Source organism: Sinohyriopsis cumingii, chromosome 10, assembly GCF_028554795.1.
Source record: "Sinohyriopsis cumingii isolate HCF-2022 chromosome 10, ASM2855479v2, whole genome shotgun sequence".
Classification (NCBI taxonomy): Eukaryota; Metazoa; Mollusca; class Bivalvia; order Unionida; family Unionidae; genus Sinohyriopsis; species Sinohyriopsis cumingii.
Window position 1 is genome coordinate 3,426,621 of NC_142970.1, and position 21,067 is coordinate 3,447,687.

At 32.6% G+C, this 21,067-nt stretch overlaps 1 protein-coding gene across 7 annotated transcripts in view; it reads left to right on the forward strand.

The window, feature by feature from the left end:
- LOC149789501 (advillin-like) overlaps positions 1 to 21,067 on the forward strand; it is a 169,852-nt gene that overhangs the window by 77,016 nt on the left and 71,769 nt on the right. For all 7 annotated transcript variants that reach the window (XM_089971531.1, XM_089971537.1, XM_089971534.1 and 4 more), the window contains 7 exons: positions 970 to 1,072; positions 4,790 to 4,900; positions 7,842 to 7,943; positions 12,723 to 12,835; positions 14,200 to 14,278; positions 15,948 to 16,046; positions 19,528 to 19,672. In XM_089971531.1, coding sequence (XP_089827657.1) covers positions 970 to 1,072; positions 4,790 to 4,900; positions 7,842 to 7,943; positions 12,723 to 12,835; positions 14,200 to 14,278; positions 15,948 to 16,046; positions 19,528 to 19,672 — 752 coding nt within the window. The remainder of the gene's footprint in view (positions 1 to 969; positions 1,073 to 4,789; positions 4,901 to 7,841; positions 7,944 to 12,722; positions 12,836 to 14,199; positions 14,279 to 15,947; positions 16,047 to 19,527; positions 19,673 to 21,067) is intronic.

The window sequence follows — 21,067 nt, forward strand, 5'->3', positions numbered from 1 at the left end:
AGGTCATATAAACAGATGGAAAAGAAGTTACAGATTTTTGCCTGTAACCTATTCTCGAGGTGTTTATGTTAAATGACAACGGTAGTTGGGCAATTTTAATCTTTGTCAAAGCTTATTTTACTGTATCATCATGACATGAAAATGATGCAAAAAAATAGTGACTTGATACACCCACTTCTCCCAGTTTTAATGAACTTAGCTGATTCTATATGGAGAGGCAATTCAGTCCAGATATAATGGTCAAGTTTGGACCCTGACTTGTCACATGGTTAAGTGCAATCAACAAGCTTTTGTATGATTAAGATGACTCCTGGTAAGGAAAGCTAGGGTTCTGATTAAGTAACACTTATAGCAAATATGAATCAAATGAGGGTTAAAGTTCTGGCAAGCAAGATTTAGTAACTTTTGGTTGGGATATTTCAGAATTAAAGTTATGGGGCTATTAGATATTTCAGAATTAAAGTTATGGGGCTATTAGATATTTCAGAATTAAAGTTATGGGCTATTGGATATTTCAGAATTAAAGTTACGAGGCTATTAGATATTTCAGAATTAAGTGATGGGGCTATTAGATATTACAGAATTAAAGTTATGAGCTATTGGATATTTCAGAATTAAAGTTATTGGATATTTCAGAATTAAAGTTGTGGGGCTGCCACCTAAAATGGGTGGCCTTCCTACTACTGCTTAACTATATCTGACATGGTTTCATAACTTTACAGTTAAAGAAACAAAGGAGGGAATAAATTACATGATATGTATTTATTCCAATTCATTTGAATTACTAGACCATCGTTTGTATTAAAGTCATAATTTCTATGGCCAACCTTTCAGGTCATTTGGATTTTCTTGGGAAGAGTAGTTCTATAATTCTGGAATCACACCAAAATGTTATCAATATTGTCTGTGTAATTTTGATAGCCACATGAATGTTTATTTTAGGAATTTTATGATTTTGTACTTTTTAAGGTACATTGAGGGTGGTGCAAAATCTGGATTCAACCATGTTGAGCACACTTTCAAACAGAGACTTCTGCAAGTCAAGGGAAAGCATCATGTCAGAGTTAGAGAGGTAAGCATACTTCAAGGTCAAAAGGCTATGCCCAAGAAAAGAACTGAAAGGATTAACTAGATGAATAAAATGACAATGAACATTTCAGTTTTGAGACCTGGGACCATTTCATTTGTATAGTTTGAAAGATAATTGTAAATTGACATTGGTTTAGATAGTTTTAAAGAATATATTTTTCAGACCTAGTAAATGTCAAGGTCAGTCATGTTGAAATTAAAACATGGTTGCAACAAGTATAAATATTACAATCTGATAAGGTCTAATTGAAAGCATAAAAATATTATGAACTGATGAGGTCTAAATGAAAGCATAAAACACTTTTATATGTCTGCCTTAAGTCATGCTATGATGCCCATCTGTCTGTACCCATTTTTGTTTGCACACCATAACTAAAATTTTCCATGATCTACATTTATCAGACTGTGTAAGTAACTTGTAGTTAGTTGAGACAAGGAAGATATATATCAAATGTTGACTCCAAAAGTTAAAGTCAAGGTCACATGTACTTAATGATGGCAGTTTCCATATACAATAACTTAATTGACTTTTATACCAAATACCTTGACCAAACTTTGTAAATATTTTGCATTTGAGATAAGAATGAAATCAGTTGATTTTAGGGTCAAAAGGTCAGATGTCAGGGTCACAGTGACTCTAAAAAGGAAACATGGTTACTGCATGGTATATTTAGTTCATTGTTTGTAAATGGCCTGTGTTTGAAATGAGGAAGAAACCTGTTTGTTTTAGGATCAAAAGGTGAAAGTTCAGAGTCATAATTATTGAAAGAAGTAACAGTGATGTGCTTGATCCTCTTGCTGCAGTTAAACTTTAATGATGGCTTGAATTTGAGAAAAGGAAGACACAACATTTGACATAAATGGCATCATTTCGACATCATGGAAATTCATGTCTGATGTCATATGGTTGACTCGGTTTAGGTTAGTCAAGTCATGTTCCTCTGTTTTCGATGAGATTGCTTACAATTTTTCCACTACTATGCATTCCATTTGTTGGATATTCATGTGAAGAGATGATTACAAGAAGCAGAAATTCCAGATTTACTCTAATGTATTTGTGACTGAATATTTGCGTTATTTGTTCTGGAACAATTGAGTACATATAGAGTCAGAATTGCATCACATAATCAGAAATATTAGCTCATTGGAGGTCTTTTACCACAAAAAATAATGCTTTGATTAGAGAACATTCTGTCAGTTGGGGGACCAGCATATATATAATACGTTGTTTTCTTAACAGAGGTGAACTTACTTATTCCTATAAGTTAACATATTACCGTTTTCCCCAGTGCCCCTTAGGCAACTGATTTTTTAAAAACTGGCCATCAAAATGTTAATACTAAGAGTTAAAAAAAGATAAAGAAATTGGGGTAAGGAAAATTCCCCATCACAGCCAATCAGTCAAGAGAATAATGTGGAAGAATTCCATTGGCTTATTTGGACCAATCAGAATCATATGAAGTGATATGTTAACGTGTTGTTATATGAAAAGTATTAAAGGACTCATGGTCCTAATTCAGTTCCAATAGTAAACCTATGCAAACATCATGATATTAAAAATTCAGTAACTTTTTGATTGCTCATGATCAAACCTATATTTATCAGTATAGACGAAACCTGGATATCAGCTTCTTTGTTGAGGAAAGTATATGAGCCATTGCATTTTCAGGACCTGCATGTGTTTGAAACATGTGCTTTCAATTCCACACCAAGGAGTCAGGTGTAAATTTTAGTAATAAGTGTTCCAAACTCAAGACTGTTAAAGGACTGAAATTCCATCAGTAAAACAATATCTCTATTGTTTTTCCACTATCAGCTAGGATAAGCTCTCAAAAGATTCATTCCCATTTTTCCATATCATTAGTAGCATGTGTCCTATATTCACCCTTGATTTTCTTGACAGCCCTAGGAAATAGTTCAATGAATAAGTAAGCAATGTGCATAGTTCTGCTTGTCAAAGATTATATTAGTGAATATTACATTATATTGCAATTTCATCTTCACCTAAAGACCAATGGTGCATTTCAGGCAACATTTAAATATTTGAGCTTTATTTAAGAAAATCAGAAAAATTTGTAAAATAAAGCTGTCTAATAGGAATCATTTCTTCTAATATCACCATTTATTGCTCTTTAATTTAATGCTGAAATATATTACCAGCCTTGTCATATTAGTAATTAATGAGTAAAAGGTCAAGGTGACCATCTATATGTACATGTATTATTACAGAAAAAGATATTTAAATGACAAAAATTACCTAAAATCCCTCCCAGAAGACATATAATTTAAATCTAAAGTAATATAGACATAAGTCCATTAAAATGCAAAATATGAACTTTTAAAACATCCACTGAAAGAAATTAGTGGGATGCGAAATCATGAGAGGTTATCACCATTTATCATGGTGGAAGAGACCTAAGTGATCATATCTGAAGCATTATATTTCAAAACACAACTAGGTAGGAAATATCATATTGCTTACTGTAATTACTCTATAAATGGCAAATTTATAAATTTTATATATGTATTGCTTAGATATAAACCAAAGTGCAAAACACCTAACATAGTCAAATCAACACACTTTTCACCATCGCTTCCTTCTAGGCAACAGTTGATATATCTAAATGTGTTTAATAAACCACTGAAAGTCACTCTGTGGTTTACAAAATGTATTAATTTGGCTTGTTATCCATAAATAGAACCATATGATTGCATTTATAGTCAAGTTAATTGCACTTGCATATGTGGAGACACTGTATTGCTGTGGCTGTCTATAGGACTCATGGTACTAATTCAGTTCCCATTAGCAAATCTACATCTTTTAAAATTAAATAACTTAAAATTTTTGAGTGCTCATTAATCAAACGTATATTTGTCAATATAGATGAAACCTTGATGTCAGGCTTCTGTGTTGAGGAAAAGATATGAGCCATGGCATTTTCTGGACCTGCATGAGTTTGAAACATGTGCTTTCAATTCTGCACCAAACAGTCAAGTGTTAATTTTAGTAATGAGTGTTCCAAACTCAAGACTGTTAAAGGACTGAAATTCCATCAATAAAACAATGTCTCTATTTTGTCTCTCACTTACAACTAGGATAAGCTCTCAAAAGATTATTTTTTCTAAAACATAACTTACATTATTAACCAATCCTGGTCAGCCAAAACCCATATATGCTCTATTTTATGTTCACCCATTTCCAGGCTGGTTCCCATTTTGCCATATCATTAGTACAGTGTGTCCTAAACTGGACACACTATGTTTAAAGTGTGATAAAACACACACACACACACACACACACAGACACATGCAGGACTTGTTATACATGGGAATAATTTTGCATGATGTAATTTTTGTGGTTTTTACAACCTGGTGAATATAACTACTTTAAGTGGAATTTAATTAATGTACAATTACCTAAATTGCAAAGTGCGTTTTTTAAATTTTAAAAAAAACTGATAACAAATTGACTGCATGAATTTCTCCACATGCAATAGGTACACTTGTTCTTACATCTGCACTGGCATCTTTGAATTTAATATTTTTATATTTAGTTTTTTTAAAGTCATGTTATAAAAATGATAGGAAAGTTCTCAGGTGAAACATAGAACCATAGAATAATGTTTAATATCAAATGGAATCCATGCTTTCAGCAGGTAATATGTATAAGTAAGAAAAGATAATATCTACCATATTTCAGGTTCCAATGGACTGGTCCTCCATGAACCATGGTGATGTATTCATCCTTGACCTTGGGAAAAACTTGTTTGTGTGGGTCGGAAATCAAGCCAGCAAAACAGAGAGGCTGAAGGTAAAGCTGTAACATCTTTATAGAAAAATAGTTAATTGCTGTTTCAATAACCTGGTAAAATTTATAATTTAAAAATTCTGAAATAGATAATTTTTCTTCAGACCCTGACACTGATAATTGAAATGGAAAGCAGATGGAATGCAGAATAAATACAATAAAATGTAGAATGAATGCAGATTAAATGATGAATACATTTTGAAGTAAAGGGAGAGATCAAAATGCAGAATGTGCAATGAGACATGATAATGTAAAGAATTGTGAATATATTTAAGGAATTAATTTGAAAATCGAAATTTTGAACAGTCATACAGTTTTAATGGTCAAAAGCTCTTTTGCATGATAATGCAGGGCTCTCATTATTTGACAAGTATTGATGTGCCATCAAATATGGATGAAGATATTAAATGTAGAGAAAGCTTAAAACGGTTGTTTTGATAAGATATGCATTCAGCAGCAATGGAAGACATTTTCACGGTCGGCATCCTGATCCAGATATTTTTGCCAGTTGCTCTTGCCTTTTGGCTACTGGGCAGATGTCAGGTTAGTGATCTCAGACCCACTTCAGTCTCTTGCTGATGGATTGCTGTGAATTAAGTGAATCATCATCATTTGAAGATATATACATATAGAAAAATTGTTTTGCTTTCTTAGTTTTCACAAGAGTTATCACCCTTTAATTTGCAGCTGAATGCAGTGTATCACACAACTAGTCTATTTTCTGTGGATAACTGAAACTTGCTGTAAGATGTACATATCAACAAATTGCTTTGCTTGTTAAAAATTTTTATAAAGGGTTGCTGCCCTTTTTGTCCTGAAGCTGAAATTAGTGTTTGACAGAATCTTGAAAATCCAAGTTGCCTTCATTTTTAATTTTTTGCGGTTTGCATCACCATGAAATTTGGTAATTATTATTGTCATCAAATTATGCAAATTGACAAATCTTTGTGCACGTGATTTTGTTAAGAGTTATTTTCCATTTTGACTTAATGCAGGATGCAATACAGGACAGCTTTGTGAATGCAACAACTCTTGCAGTTTCAGCGGATTGCTGTGAAACTTACTACATATTATAATCATCTTAAGTCTGTTGAGCATTTTTTGCACTTGCACTGTATTTTGCATGTTTTTTGCATACCTTATACTATCCATCTCAATCATGGGGGTGGGGTGTTATGCTGGAGGGTCAAGGCTATATCTACATTAGCAAACTTCTTACCATTCCATTAGTTGAAATTAATAATGTTCTTGTAGTTTTTTTAATATGTGCATAACCACAGTGAAATGTATTACACTGCAGTTATTGACAAAGCTTCTGTATTTACTCCTATAACTAAATTTGTACTTTTTTCATCATTGTCATTTCAAGCAATCTGATTGGCAAGACCCTTTTTTGAGTTTTATGGTATATACCTGTAGGAACCAAAAAATATAAATTTAATTAGTACCATCCACTGGTATTACTATGTAGAAACACTCAAAGAGATGCTAAAAATGACATTTACTTACACTGGCAAAGAGGACAATCTCGTTGGAAATTAAAACTCTTTGTAGACAGTGTATAGGAAATAATAGTTTGAGTGCCAAATTTTCTTTTGGGTAATCCACTGAAAATGAGAAAGGGAGAGAAATGAGGATCCTGGCATACTAGATTTTCTCCTTAAGTTACATTTGAACATTTTAGCATCTAGTAAGGTCCTGACGAATAGATTATTCTTGACTGATTGAACAGGTTAATTTTGCCCAGTAGTTAGATAGGTTAGTAATATTTTCATGGTTTGAGTAAAATTTTGGCATGTGTGAAATTAAATGTTATTTGTGTAGGAAATGAAGTTTTAAATACGGAGTTCATATAGACTTAAAGTTTGAGTACTTTGGTTGATTTCCCCTTTAAAACAGTACAAGCTGTCCTTAAGAGTTGATACAATGTTAGAGAAACAATTGTCTATAAAAGTTAATGCCCACATTTAAGATGTTCAGCTTGATTTTGAAGGTATTTAATATAAACCCCGATACATCAAAAGAAATAAAACTTTAAAGTGAAAATAAGTGTCGCCTTGTTATTTATTAAGTTTGCATCCTTGCTCACTCTATATCTCTCTCTCACACAAAATAAATGCTGTCAATCAAAAATACATTATTCATTTGGTCAAAAAATATTCTGTGGCCACATGATGTGTCAAGTTGAGATGACTTGTGCTTTTTTTTTTTAAAGATTGCTTCTTACTTTGCTTTATTGATAGTTATCACAAGCACTATGTATTCTTCAGCTTAAAAATGTATGTTATCTGAGCCCTGATAATTTCACGGTGAGTGTTTCCATCACTGAAGGCAATGCTGAAGTACCTCCAAATGTCATTTTGTTCTCTCTAAAAAACATCTCTTTTCTATGGGCCTGTTTATCAAGCTCATTAACTATAGACTACATTTTAAATGTCAAAAAAATACTCTTTTTGATAGCAGATGTTGTACACTCATCAAGTATTTTGTGGTAGGTACTAATATTAGAAAATATTAGCATAAAGGTCGTCAGCAAATATAAACTAATATTGCCTTCTAACCCAAATGTAATTATTGTCACATTCACACAGGTGTAATTATTGTCAATTTCACACAGGTGTAAATATTGCAGATTCACACAGGTGTAATTATTGTTAGGTTCACACAGGTGTAATTATTGTCAAGTTCACACAGGTGTAATTATTGTCAGGTTCACACAGGTAATTATTGCAGATTCATACTGGTGCAGTTGTCAGATTCAAGCAAGTTTAAAGTGTTACTAGGAGTATTGTCAGTTTTAACATGGGTCTGACTATTGTCGGATTTACACAGGTTTAAATAAAAGTGAAAATTACTGAAGTTTGTATTTTCATGCATTTCAAGTAGATCCTAACACGACCATAGAAATTTGCAATTTTGAGTAAATCATTTTGTTGCCAAACAGGGTTTTGAACATGCAAGACAGCTGAGAGATGAAAGAGGGAAGACAAACATTATTGGCATTGAAGATGGTAGTGAGGATGCAATGACTAATGAGGAAAAGAAGGTATGCAGTTTCACTGTCAGTTTGCATGTATACTCACTTATAGTTGAGTCCAGCTGCAAACTGCATAATCTGAGATCTATTTTCATATAATGTGCCAACAGATCTGGGTCTTTGCATTTTGTTTGGAGTAAACAAATAGCATAGATCCTAAAAATGCAATGGCAGTCCAGGGTCTATATTGTTTGGAAATGGACTTGGTTTATGTTCAGTAATATGAAGTAAGACTGTCATGTTACATTTTTTGTATGTCAAACTATAAGATAACACTTAGCAGTGTCATAATATTGACATTGAGGATGAGAGTGAGGATGAAATAACTATTTAGGAAAAGATGCTAACCACATTGTATACCACAAGTTTACATAGGATAGCTGGCAAGAACTAAAAGTCATAAATATTATATGTCACACATAGGAATCTTGGCAAGAACTAAAAGTCATAAATATTTTATGTCACACATAGGAATCTTGGCAAGAACTAAATGTCATAAATATTTTATGTCACACATAGGAATGCTGGCAAGAACTAAATGTCATAAATATTTTATGTCACACATAGGATAGCTGACAAGAACTAAATGTCATAAATATTTTATGTCACAAAGGATAGCTGGCAAGAACTAAATGTCAAATATTTTGTCACACACAGGATAGCTGGCAAGAACTAAATGCCATAAATATGTTATGTCACACAGGATAGCTGGCAAGAACTAAATGTCAAATATTTTGTCACACATAGGATAGCTGGCAAGAACAAAATGGCATAAATACTTTGTGTCACACTTAGGATAGCTGACAAGAACTAAATGTCAAATATTTTGTGTCACACTTAGGATAGCTGACAAGAACTAAATGTCAAATATTTTAAGTCACACAGGATAGCTGGCAAGAACTAAATGTCATATATCTTTGATGTCACACTAATATTATACTTGGTATTATTTTACTGTAACATTGTTAAGTCATTTTGTGTCTGAAACTCAGTAACAACTGGAATTGCAAACTTGTGTATGTTTAATATCAATTTAAAACCTTATAATGACCAGTTTGAAACACATTTTGTATTAGAATGACGTGTGTATGTGAGATCCTCAGTTAAATAATTACCAGTTTGAAAAACATTTTGTATTAAGTAGACGTGTGTATGTGAGATCCTTGGTCATATAATTACCAATTTGAAACACATTTTGTATTAGAATGACGTGTGTATGTGAGATCCTCAGTTAAATAATTACCAATTTGAAACACATTTTGTATTAGGAAGACATGTATGTGAGATCCTCAGTTTTATAATATCCAGTTAGAAAAACACTTTTTGTATTAGGTAGATGTGTGTTTGTGAGATCCTCATTTAAATTGGAGAAAATTGAGGATATGGTTATGAAAATGTCTGCTAAGACTGCATTTTGTGTAATGCAGAAATTACCTGTAGTTTTATTTTGCATAAAAAAATGATCTTGAATACATTATGTTCATAAGCATATCTGATCTGTAAGAAGTTTACATTTTTTTGCATTCTCAGTAAGTGCAAATGCCTCACTTTAAGTATCACTTGGACAATCTCTGATTTTGGTAGGATTCGATGATGGTAATATTTATTATATGCTTCATATGCTGAAATCTGATCTAATGATCTATATGATCAAAAATGTGTACTTATGATAATTCAAGGTTATGTGTACTTAATGATAATTCAAGGTTATGTGTACTTAATGATAATTCAAGGTTATGTGTACTTATGATAATTCAAGGTTATGTGTACTTATGATAATTCAAGGTTATGTGTACTTATGATAATTCAAGGTTATGTGTACTTATGATAATTCAAGGTTATGTGTACAGCTATGATAATTCAAAGTTATGTATACTTATGATAATTCATGGTTATGTGTACTTATGATAGTTCAAGGTTATGTGTATTTTTGATAATTCATGGTTATGTGTAGTTATGATAATTCAAGGTTATGTGTACTTATGATAATTCAAGGTTTTGTGTACTTATGATAATTCAAGGTTTTGTGTAGTTATGATAATTCATGGTTATGTGTAGTTATGATAATTCAAGGTTATGTCTAGTTATGATAATTCAAGGTTATGTGTACTTATGATAATTCAAGGTTATGTGTACTTATGATAATTCAAGGTTTTGTGTAGTTATGATAATTCATGGTCATGTGTAGTTATGATAATTCAAGGCTATGTCTAGTTATGATAATTCAAGGTTTTGTGTACTTATGATAATTCAAGGTTATGTGTACTTATGATAATTCAAGGTTTTGTATAGTTATGATAATTCATGGCTATGTGTAGTTATGATAATTCATGGTTTATGAAGCCTTTTTTAACCTCATGTAGTTATGATAATTCAGATGTTAAAGGAGTCTTTTTCATTGCCAGCCTTTTTATCATCATGAATTTATGATAATTTAAGGTTATGTGTAGTTACGATAATTCAAGGTTATGTGTAGTTATGATAATTCAAGGTTATGTCTAGTTATGATAATTCAAGGTTATGTGTAGTTATGATAATTCAAAGTTAAAGAAACATTTTTTTAATCTAATTGTAGTTATGATATAATTCAAGGTTATGTGTACTTATGATAATTTAAGGTTATGTGTAGTTATGATATTTCAAGGTTATGTGTAGTTATGATAATTGAAGGTTATGTGTAGTTATGATAATTCAAGGTTATGTGTATTTTGTGTAGTTATGATAATTCAAGGTTATGTGTAGTTATGATAATTCTAGGTTAAAGAAACATTTTTTATCTATATGTAGTTATTATATAACACAAGGTTATGTGTACTTATGATAATTTAAGATTATGTGTAGTTATGATATTTCAAGGTTATGTGTAGTTATGATAATTCAAGGTTATGTGTACTTATGATATTTCAAGGTTTTGTGTACTTATGATAATTCAAGGGTATGTGTAGTTATTTTAATTCAAGATTATGTGTAATTATGATAATTCAAGGTTAAAGAAACATTTTTATCTAATTGAAGTTGTGATATAATTCAAGGGTATGTGTAGTTATTTTAATTCAAGGTTATGTGTACGTATGATAATTCAAGGTTAAAGAAACATTTTTTTATCAAATTGTAGTTATGATATAATTCAAGGTTATGTGTACTTATGATAATTTAAGGTTATGTGTAGTTATAATTCTAGGTTATGTGTATTTATGATAATTCATGGTTATGTGTAGTTATGATAATTCAAGGTTATGAGTAGTTATGATAATTTTAGGTTAAAGAAACATTCTTATCTATATGTAGCTATGATATTATTAAAGGTTATGTGTACTTATGATAATTTAAGGTTATGTGTAGTTATGATAATTCAAGGTTATGTGTAGTTATGATAATTCAAGGTTATGTGTACTTATGATAATTCAAGGTTTTATGTAGTTTTGATAATTCAAGGTTATGTATACTTAATGATAATTCAAGGTTATGTGTAGTTATGATAATTCAAGGTCATGTGTCGTTATGATAAGTCAAGGTTTTGTGTACCTATGATAATTCAAGGGTATGTTTAGTTATTTTAATTCAAGGTGTGTAGTTATGATAATTCAAGGTTAAAGAAACATTTTTATCTATATGTAGTTATGATAAAATTCAAGGTTATGTGTACCTATGATAATTTAAGGTTATGTGTAGTTATGATAATTCAAGGTTATGTGTAGTTATGATAATTCAAGGTTATGTGTACTTATGATAATTCAAGGTTATGTGTACTTATGATAATTCAAGGTTATGTATACTTATGATAATTCAAGGTTTTGTGTAGTTATAAGAATTCAAGGTTATGTGTAGTTATGGTAATTCAAGGTTATGTGTACTTATGATAATTCATGGTTATGTGTACTTATGATAATTCAAGGTTATGTGTACGTAAGATAATTCAAGGATAAGGAAGCCTTTTTTATCTTCATGTAGTGATGGAGAATAAAGATGTAATTTTGTTTTAGAAAACTTGTATCGGGTATCTGTCAATCCTAATGATTGGTTACCCGGGTACCCAAGCTAACGGAAAATAAATGTGTACAAACCTGAAGTTATGTCAACATTTAAAAAAAAAATTGATAGTATCCTATAAATACAACTACCTAAGGTCATCTGGTACAAAGTCCAAGAATTCATCTCATTATCTGATATTGTTCTGAAATCCTCCATTGTCATCTAGTAATTGTTGTAGTCTATCCATCATAAATATTGTCTGACTTCCTTACCTTGGCCTCACTGTCATTTGCAAATGCTTACATAGAGACTGAGCTTGGGCTTTGAAAATAACGCTTTAATCATATAATTTCTGAAATCTATTCAAGGTATCAGCTGAACATGTGTCAGTTGTGCAGCAAGATCAAATAACCAGCCTCTGTTACTTGCCACTGTACCACATTGTTGGCTCAATCAAACAGTTGTCACCTCGAAAACATGGGATTCAGGTTAATTATGTACTGTAAGAGGCAGACCTCTACATGGCACTGCAAAAGTACATGTATTTGCAGTTCAGTCAACTTGAAAACACAGTTAGTGCTGCATGTACAAGCACTGACAGAAAAGATGTATATGGTAAATAGGTACCCTATGGCTTATTTTATTACCTGGGTTATTATCAACGGGCGGGTACCCGAGTACCTGGATACCCATTGGCGTCTTTAATTTAGAATCAGTTTAGGAATACAGTGCACCCAGAATACCAAGCAAAATGGCATTACTCTTGTGTCAATTTGTGTCTTTTATTAAAGCCAATGAATATAATGTGTCTTGCAGCTTTTTGAAGCTTGTCTGCCCCTAAAAGGCAAGAAGGAGGTCAAAGATGTTCATGAGGGAGGAGAGGATGACGTGGTGGACAGAAGAAATGCAGTAGCCATCAAGCTTTATGTGTATGTATTAAGAATAGTAGATGGATATCTGGGTTGGTGGGTAGGTGGACTGATCTGAGAACTGAATCAGTTGACAGAAATTCATTCATCAACCAACTGTATTTGTATAAAAAATAATACATGTACTAGGCAATGGGAGGTTAGATATGATGGAAAAAATGGTAGGAAAAATTATGGAATTACATTTATGTCGCTGTTGCTGTTGTAGGGTTTAATGCCATTTTTCAGCACACAATAGGCTATACATGGTGGCCAGTATTATCGGTGGAGGAAGAACCCGTGAAAACCCTGGAAAGAACCACCAACCCACGAGAAGTTACTGGCAAGCTTTCTCACATACCCATATTGGCTGAAACCGAGACTCGAACCCACGCAAACAGAGGGGAGATGGCAATAATCCGTAACGAAGAGCGCTTTAGACCAACCACTCAGCCACTTGGTGAACCTACATTTATGTCAAACACATTCTTAGAGATTGATAGACATTGATAAAAATTCACACTTATATGGATTCTTTCCCTCTTTTTAATTGTGCATAAAAATACGACTGTGATGGATGTGAAGAAATTTAGTGAACCATCATAGTAGTTAGATGTCTCAAAACACCATGCTAAGAGGATTACAACAATGTGCTACATGGTCTTAAAACACCATGCTAAGAGGATTACATCAATGTGCTACATGGTCTTAAAACACCATGCTAAGAGAATTACATCAATGTGATACATGGTCATAAAACACCATGCTAAGAGGATTACATCAATGTGATACATGGTCTTAAAACACCATACTAAGAGAATTACATTAATGTGATACATGGTCTTAAAACACTATGATAAGAGGATTGCATCAATGTGATTCATGGTCTTAAAACACCATACTAAGAGAATTACATCAGTGTGATACATGGTCTTAAAACACCATACTAAGAGAATTACATCAATGTGATACATGGTCTTAAAGCACCATGCTAAGAGAATTACATCAATGTGATACATGGTCATAAAACACCATGCTAAGAGATTACATCAATGTGATACATGGTCTTAAAACACCATACTAAGAGAATTACATCAATGTGATACATGGTCTTAAAACACCGTGCTAAGAGAATTACATCAATGTGATGCATGGTCTTCAGTTTTCAAACTTTACAGTAAAAACACTTGATGTTTTATTACATGTTATCATCCAGTTTTCTTAATTTAGAGTTAAGAAAAAAACACTTGTGTAGGTTTATTACATGTTATCTTTGGTTTTTATACTTTAAAGAACAAAAATGTGTAGTTTATTACATTTTACAATTTTCATACTTTACTGGAAAAAAACCCACATGTGTAGGATTATTACATTTTATCTTCCAGTTGTTCTGAAGATGGAGGTACTCTTAAGGTTTCAGAGGTGAAGACTGGTCCACTGTTCCGTAAAGATTTGGATTCTACTGTAAGAATTACATTCCAGTACCATTCTTGATAAATTTTAGTATGCTTTTTATACTGTTGGTCTTTTGATTCATCTTGGAAGACTTCCAGATTGTGATCCTTAATTTGCCTTTGCTGTCATGAGTCCTCTTAGCTGCATATATACACAGAAACTTATGCTAGGCAGACATTCTGCAGGAGGAGAAAACACTGCCCTCACAAAAATGGTGGTAGAAATAATTCATACATAACACATACTCATACTCCCCTTTTATTCCATGTCTGTAAGGAGAGATCTGATCTCATTCCATCCAATCACTCTTTCTCAATGCCATTTGTGATAGTCTTGTTGAAGAATGCATAAGGATTTATCATTCTTGTTTAAGGGCAGGTGCTGTAGTGGGTCACACGTGGATACCAGTATTTAATTAGGTCACACCTGTGCACCAGTATTTAATTAGGTCACACTTGTATACCATTATTTAATTAGGTCACACCTATATACCAGTATTTAATTAGGCCACACCTCTATACCAATATTTAATTAGGTCACACCTATATACCAGTATTTAATTAGGTCACAACTGTATACCAGTATTTAATTAGGTCACACCTGTATACCAGTATTAATTAAGTCACACCTGTATACCAGTATATAATTAGGCCACACCTGTATACCAGTATTTAATTAGGTCTCTTTAGTTTTAGTTTTGTGCATCTCCTTAAACTTAATTGTGACTCATGATGTGAAACTTTTAAGTCATATGCATGAAGGCATGTTTATTATTACCTTTGGCTGGTAATTTTTCACAGTAAAATATCAGTCCTTTAAGACAATATTTTGTGTAAAGTTTAACTAATATATTTTAAGTAAAGTTGAAGGGATAAATATGACGTATAGCTTAAGTGATAAATATAAAGTATTTTTCTTCCTTAAAATTATATTAAATAATTTAAGTTTGGGTGTGAAGATTAGTACAAGTTCACCAATACTGCATATACACACTTAAAAGTCAAGTCCAACTGCAAACTGTAATCAGTACAAGAAAGAACATGGACCCTGATCTGCAAGTGCATTATGTGATGTCATATCAGCATCTGTATTGTTTGCAGTTGGACTTGACCTACAATATGCTGTCCCATTGAAGGATTCATATATCATATATGATGGACTTGACTGACACTATGCTGTCCCATTGAAGGAGTCATATACCATAGACAGTGGACTTGACAGACACTATGCTGTCCCATCGAAGGAGTCATATATCATATATATTGGACTTGACTGACACTGCTGTCCCATTGAAGGAGTTAGGAGTCATATGCCATAGATAATGGACTTGACTGACACTGTGCTGTCCTATTGAAGGAGTCATATGCCATTGATAATGGACTTGACTGACACTATGCTGTCCCATCGAAGGAGTCATATATCATAGATATTTGACTTGACTGACACTACTGTCCCATTGAAGGAGTCATATATCATAGATAATGGACTTGACTGACACTATGCTGTACCATTTTAGGAGTCATATATCATAGATAATGGACTTGACTAACACTAAGCTGTACCATTTTAGAAGTAATATATCATAGATAATGGACTTAACTGACACTATGCTGTACCATTTCAGGAGTCGTATATCATATATAATGGACTTGACTGACACTATGCTGTACCATTTCAGGAGTCATATATCATAGATAATGGAGTGCAGGGAATCTGGGCATGGATTGGAAAGAATTCTTCAAAGAATGAAAAGAAGGAGGCCATGAGAAATGCCTTGGTATGAAATATATTTTCAGATTGGATGTTTTCACTTTTGCAGTATACCCTTAGCTGACTGCTGTAAATATGAGACATATAAATGCCTTGACCTTCTTAGTTAAGTCACATTATCTTGTGTTATCCATATCAGCAAGTCTATTCTGTAAGTTGTACATAAAACTACATACTGTGTTATCTGTGTCAGTAAGTCTATTCTGTAAGTTGTACATAAAACCACAGTGTTATCTGTGTCAGTATGTCTATTCTGTAAGTTGTACATAAAACTGCATTCTGTGTTATCTATGTCAGCAAGTCTATTCTGTAAGTTGTACATAAAATTACATACTGTGTTATCTGTGTCAGCAAGTCTGTGCTGTAAGTTGTACATTAAAATACATTCTGTGTTATCTATGTCAGCAAGTCTTTTCTGTAAGTTGTACATAAAACTGCATACTGTGTTATCTGTGTCAGTAAGTCTATTCTGTAAGTTGTATGTAAAACCACATACTGTGTTATCTGTGTCATTAAGTCTATTCTGCAAGTTGTACATAAAACCACATACTGTGTTATCTGTGTCAGTGAGTCTGTTCTGTAAGTTGTACATAAAACTGCATACTGTGTTATCTGTGTCAGTATGTCTATTCTGTAAGTTGTACATGAAACCACATACTGTGTTATCTGTGTCAGTAAGTGTATTCTGTAAGTTGTCCATAAAACTGCATACTGTGTTATCTGTGTCAGTATGTCTATTCTGTAAGTTGTACATGAAACCACATACTGTGTTATCTGTGTCAGCAAGTCTATTCTGTAAGTTGTACATAAAATTACATACTGTGTTATCTGTATCAGCCAAGTCTGTTCTGTAAGTTGTACATTAAAATACATTCTGTGTTATCTATGTCAGCAAGTCTATTCTGTAAGTTGTACATAAAACTACATACTGTGTTATTTGTGTTAATAAGTCTATCCTATAAGTTGTACATAAAACCACATACTGTGTTATCTGTATCAACAAGGTTAATCTGTCAGTTGTACATAAAACAACAAATATTATATTACAGAGAAATTCAAATTTTAATTCTCATATGCAAGGAAAAAATTAGCTGCAATAAATTCAGTATCTATGAAATGACATAGTATACTTGATATCCAGGACTATACCTATGTTAAATGAGGGTTATGGTATACTGAGGTACTTTAAGGGAATATTGTATTATTTAGGGACATTAATATATTCCTGTCCATGTTCCAATGCTACATTCATTTATTTGGTTTGGTTCCAAATTTTAAACACATGCCTTAAGCCAGAGCATATCATTTTATGCCTGTCCCTTTGTCCCCCATTTCATTTCTGTACAACAATAGCTTGTATTCTCCACCATCTACCACTACCAAACTTTGTAAATATCTTGCATTTTGAGGATAATGATGAAGCCTGTTGATTTTGGCTCCAAAGGGTTAACGAGTCAAGTAAGTGTGACTGATAAATGAAAATTGTTGCCCCACAACATTAATTCTGCATCACAGACTGAGAGTAAACTTTGCTTCTGGATGGCTTGCACTTTGGGTAAGGAAGAAGCCTATTGATTTTGGGATTGCTAAGTCAAAGGTCAAGATCAGTATGATTGCAAGACAAAAATGGTTTCTGCATGATAGCATTAATTTTACATCACAGACCAAACTTTGTATTTGGGTTTTGCTTGGGATGAGGAAGAAGCATATTAATTTCTGGCCCTGAAGATCAAAAGTCAAGGTCACTGTGACTCAAAGCAGAGAATAGCTTCTGTACAATAATTTTAATTTACATCACATGAATGGACTGAACTTTTTTCTGTGGTTTCTGTTCAGTATTGGACTGAACTTTGAGCATGGTTTCTGTTCAGTATTGGTTCTCAACCTTATACCTTCACAAAACGTGTGGATTGCTTACAGTTTGGGTAAGAAAGAAGCAAGTTGATTTAGGGATCATAGGGTCAAAGGACAAGATCAATATGACTAAAAAAGACATGGTTTTCTTTTGGGGATGCTGAACAGATAATATGTATTTTTGAGGGAACGACTGGTGTAAGGTCAAGTTAACTGCATTTGCAGCATGCACAACGGAGAGAGTGTTCATGTCCACTGTACTGTTTTCATGTACTGTGGCTGAAATTCCTCTGCATTTTATACCTTTTATGATCTCAGCACACAGCTAACTAAAATGGCTTTTCACATATGCTTGAAAAATCAACCCAAATTAGTCTTAAGTACGCCAATTTTAGTAGGTATTGAAATAGGGAAAACAAAGTTTGCCAGATTAGACAAGTACCAGAAATATGAAATTGCAATGAATGAATTACAAAATAGATGAAAAGAAAAAATAATCACTGGCTCCTTTTGTCAGAATTTATCTTTGATGTCCAGGACAGTAGGTAAAAATGACAAAGCAGAGCTGCATATCTGAAATAAAACCAAGCTTTATACTCTAAAAACCAAATTACACCCATCACTCATACATCAAAAGAATGAATTAAAATGTCATTTAACTATACCTAAGAAATACATGGTCTTTTTGAAATAGCTAGTATTACCAGTGAGGAAAACCTAAGAAATTTTTTTTCTTTAAAATCTAACCCTATGCAAAATATGACACTGTAGTGTGACACCTTTTGACTACATATCTTATTCAGAGTTAGTGGAAGGCTTTCATTTAACAAAGAGGTCAGAGTTAGTGGAGGGCTTTCTTTTAATGAAGAGGTCTTCTGATTTTGAGATAAAATTCTGAGGTCAAGGTCATTGTGACTCGAGAAAAAGGGTTTTGCATTAAAACTGTTTTGCTAAAGCAAGTTCCGTGACCAAACTTTATGGATGGCTTAGAGTAAGAAAGAAACCTTTGGATTTCTGTGGTTTGAAGGTCAAGGTCATGGTAATTCTAATGAGAAAATAATGATTTCTGTAAAGTAAGGTTCAGGGGATTAGGACCCATTAGTAATCTCCAAAGACAACCATGCCCTACTATTGCCTACAAATAGTACTATCAGACAGTCTTATTTTATGGGGGTTGCTTCAAACCATGAAGTTAAAGACTGAATGAAAAAATTAACCTATGGAAACATTAGATCCCTTGCTTTATAAACTTGTTTAAATGTCATCAAAAGTATCATTTTCTTCACAACCACAAAAATGCCCTTCATACAATCCCAGGATATAGTTAAGATTGTTTCATAAATATTTTTTTTAAGGGCCTTAACAATGTAAGAATGTAAACTATAGCATTTTCTAAATTTAGTATTAAACTTGGCAAATTTCAAAAGGACATTATTGCTGGAGATTACTAAATGGCTGATATTGTATTTTTGAAAGAAATACTCCATTTGTCAAATTATATTAATATTTTAGTAGTCTGTAATTTTAAAGCTAATTAATTTTTATATTTCTGTAGCCAAACTCATACCATGAGAAATATATGTGCTATACAGTATTTTTCAAAACATTTGAACATTGTTTATTTTTTCATCAAGGGATTTATCAAAAAGAAGGAATTACCTAGCAACACAAGTGTAACCCGTGTGGTTGAGGATGGAGAACCACAAGATTTTAAATGTCTATTCAAGGACTGGCCACAACCACCTGTCTCAGGAAAAGTTTACAGCAGGAACAGAATTGGTTAGTTTTGATTTTGTTTGTCTAGCATTTGTCAGTTTTTCAATACGTCTCTCATCCATCTGGCTGTCTCTTTAAAGACTGGTTGCAATCTGTCTTGGGAAATATCTAAAGTAGGAACAGACTGTTATTTGATATTCTCAATTTGTTTATCCATCATTCTACCTCACTATTTGTCATGCAATCTGCTTTTCTGATCATCCATCCATCCATCTGGCTGACAGATGTCTGTTTTAGGACTGGCCACTGCCACCTATCCGAGAAAACAAATGAGCGATGTGAATAAATCGGAAAGTTCATAGTTTTAGTCTATCTCTAATCTATATCTATTGAAAAGTGAGCCTCAGAAATTCCAGTTTATTCATGAATTGGTCTTAATCTTTAGCATCAGGAATGTGCTGTATTTACCCAGTATTATAAGCATAGAGTTGGTAACAATAAAGACTTGGAACAGTCATTACAGATTGCAGTCCAAGGCAGATCAGGATCTGTGCTTTTAGTTTACTTATTAAAGGCACAGCATAAACCTTGATCTGCCAGTACATCTCATGACAAATCAGGATCCAGTGTCACTAAACACCTGAAATTGTCTCCTGTTATTATTATTAGTAGTAGTAGTATATTTAAATGATATACAGTCGTCACTTAGACAGTCCATTGATGTTATTAGTAGTAGTAGTAGTATATTTAAATGATATACAGTCATCACTTAGTCTGTTGATATTATTATTATTAGTAGTATAATTAAATGATATACAGTCATCACTTAGACAGTCTGTTGATGTTATTAGTAGTAGTAGTAGTAGTATAATTAAATGATATACAGTCATCACTTAGTCTGTTGATGTTATTATTATTAGTAGTATAATTAAATGATATACAGTCATCACTTAGACAGTCCATTGATGTTATTATTATTAGAAGTAGTATATTTAAATGATATACAGTCATCACTTAGACAGTCCATTGACACACTGCATATAATCATTGAAATTCAAGTCAGGGTGGTTGGATTCTAAATTCAGACATTCAAAAATGATATGACTGGTTTCTTAAATGGCCAGAGACCTGGAACCCTCAGAAATAGAATCAATGAAGCAATGAAAACATACAAGAAATCCTCTTTTACTGCAGATGTCTAGGAAAGAGATTCAGGAAGTATTCCAAAAAAAAAATATTTAGGTATTATCTGTTGATGCTGTTGCTATGCATTTGTCTATAATGGTTTTGGAGAGTTTAAAGAATTTGAAATATAGATTTGATCTTTGAAAAGTTTATATAAATCTTTATACTTTCCTTGTTTGATTATGCTGAGTTTGTGAGGGATAATTATACTGTGCAAGCAAAGGAATCATAGGTATTATGAGTCCATGCTTTTAAGAGTGAAAAGCAACAAGC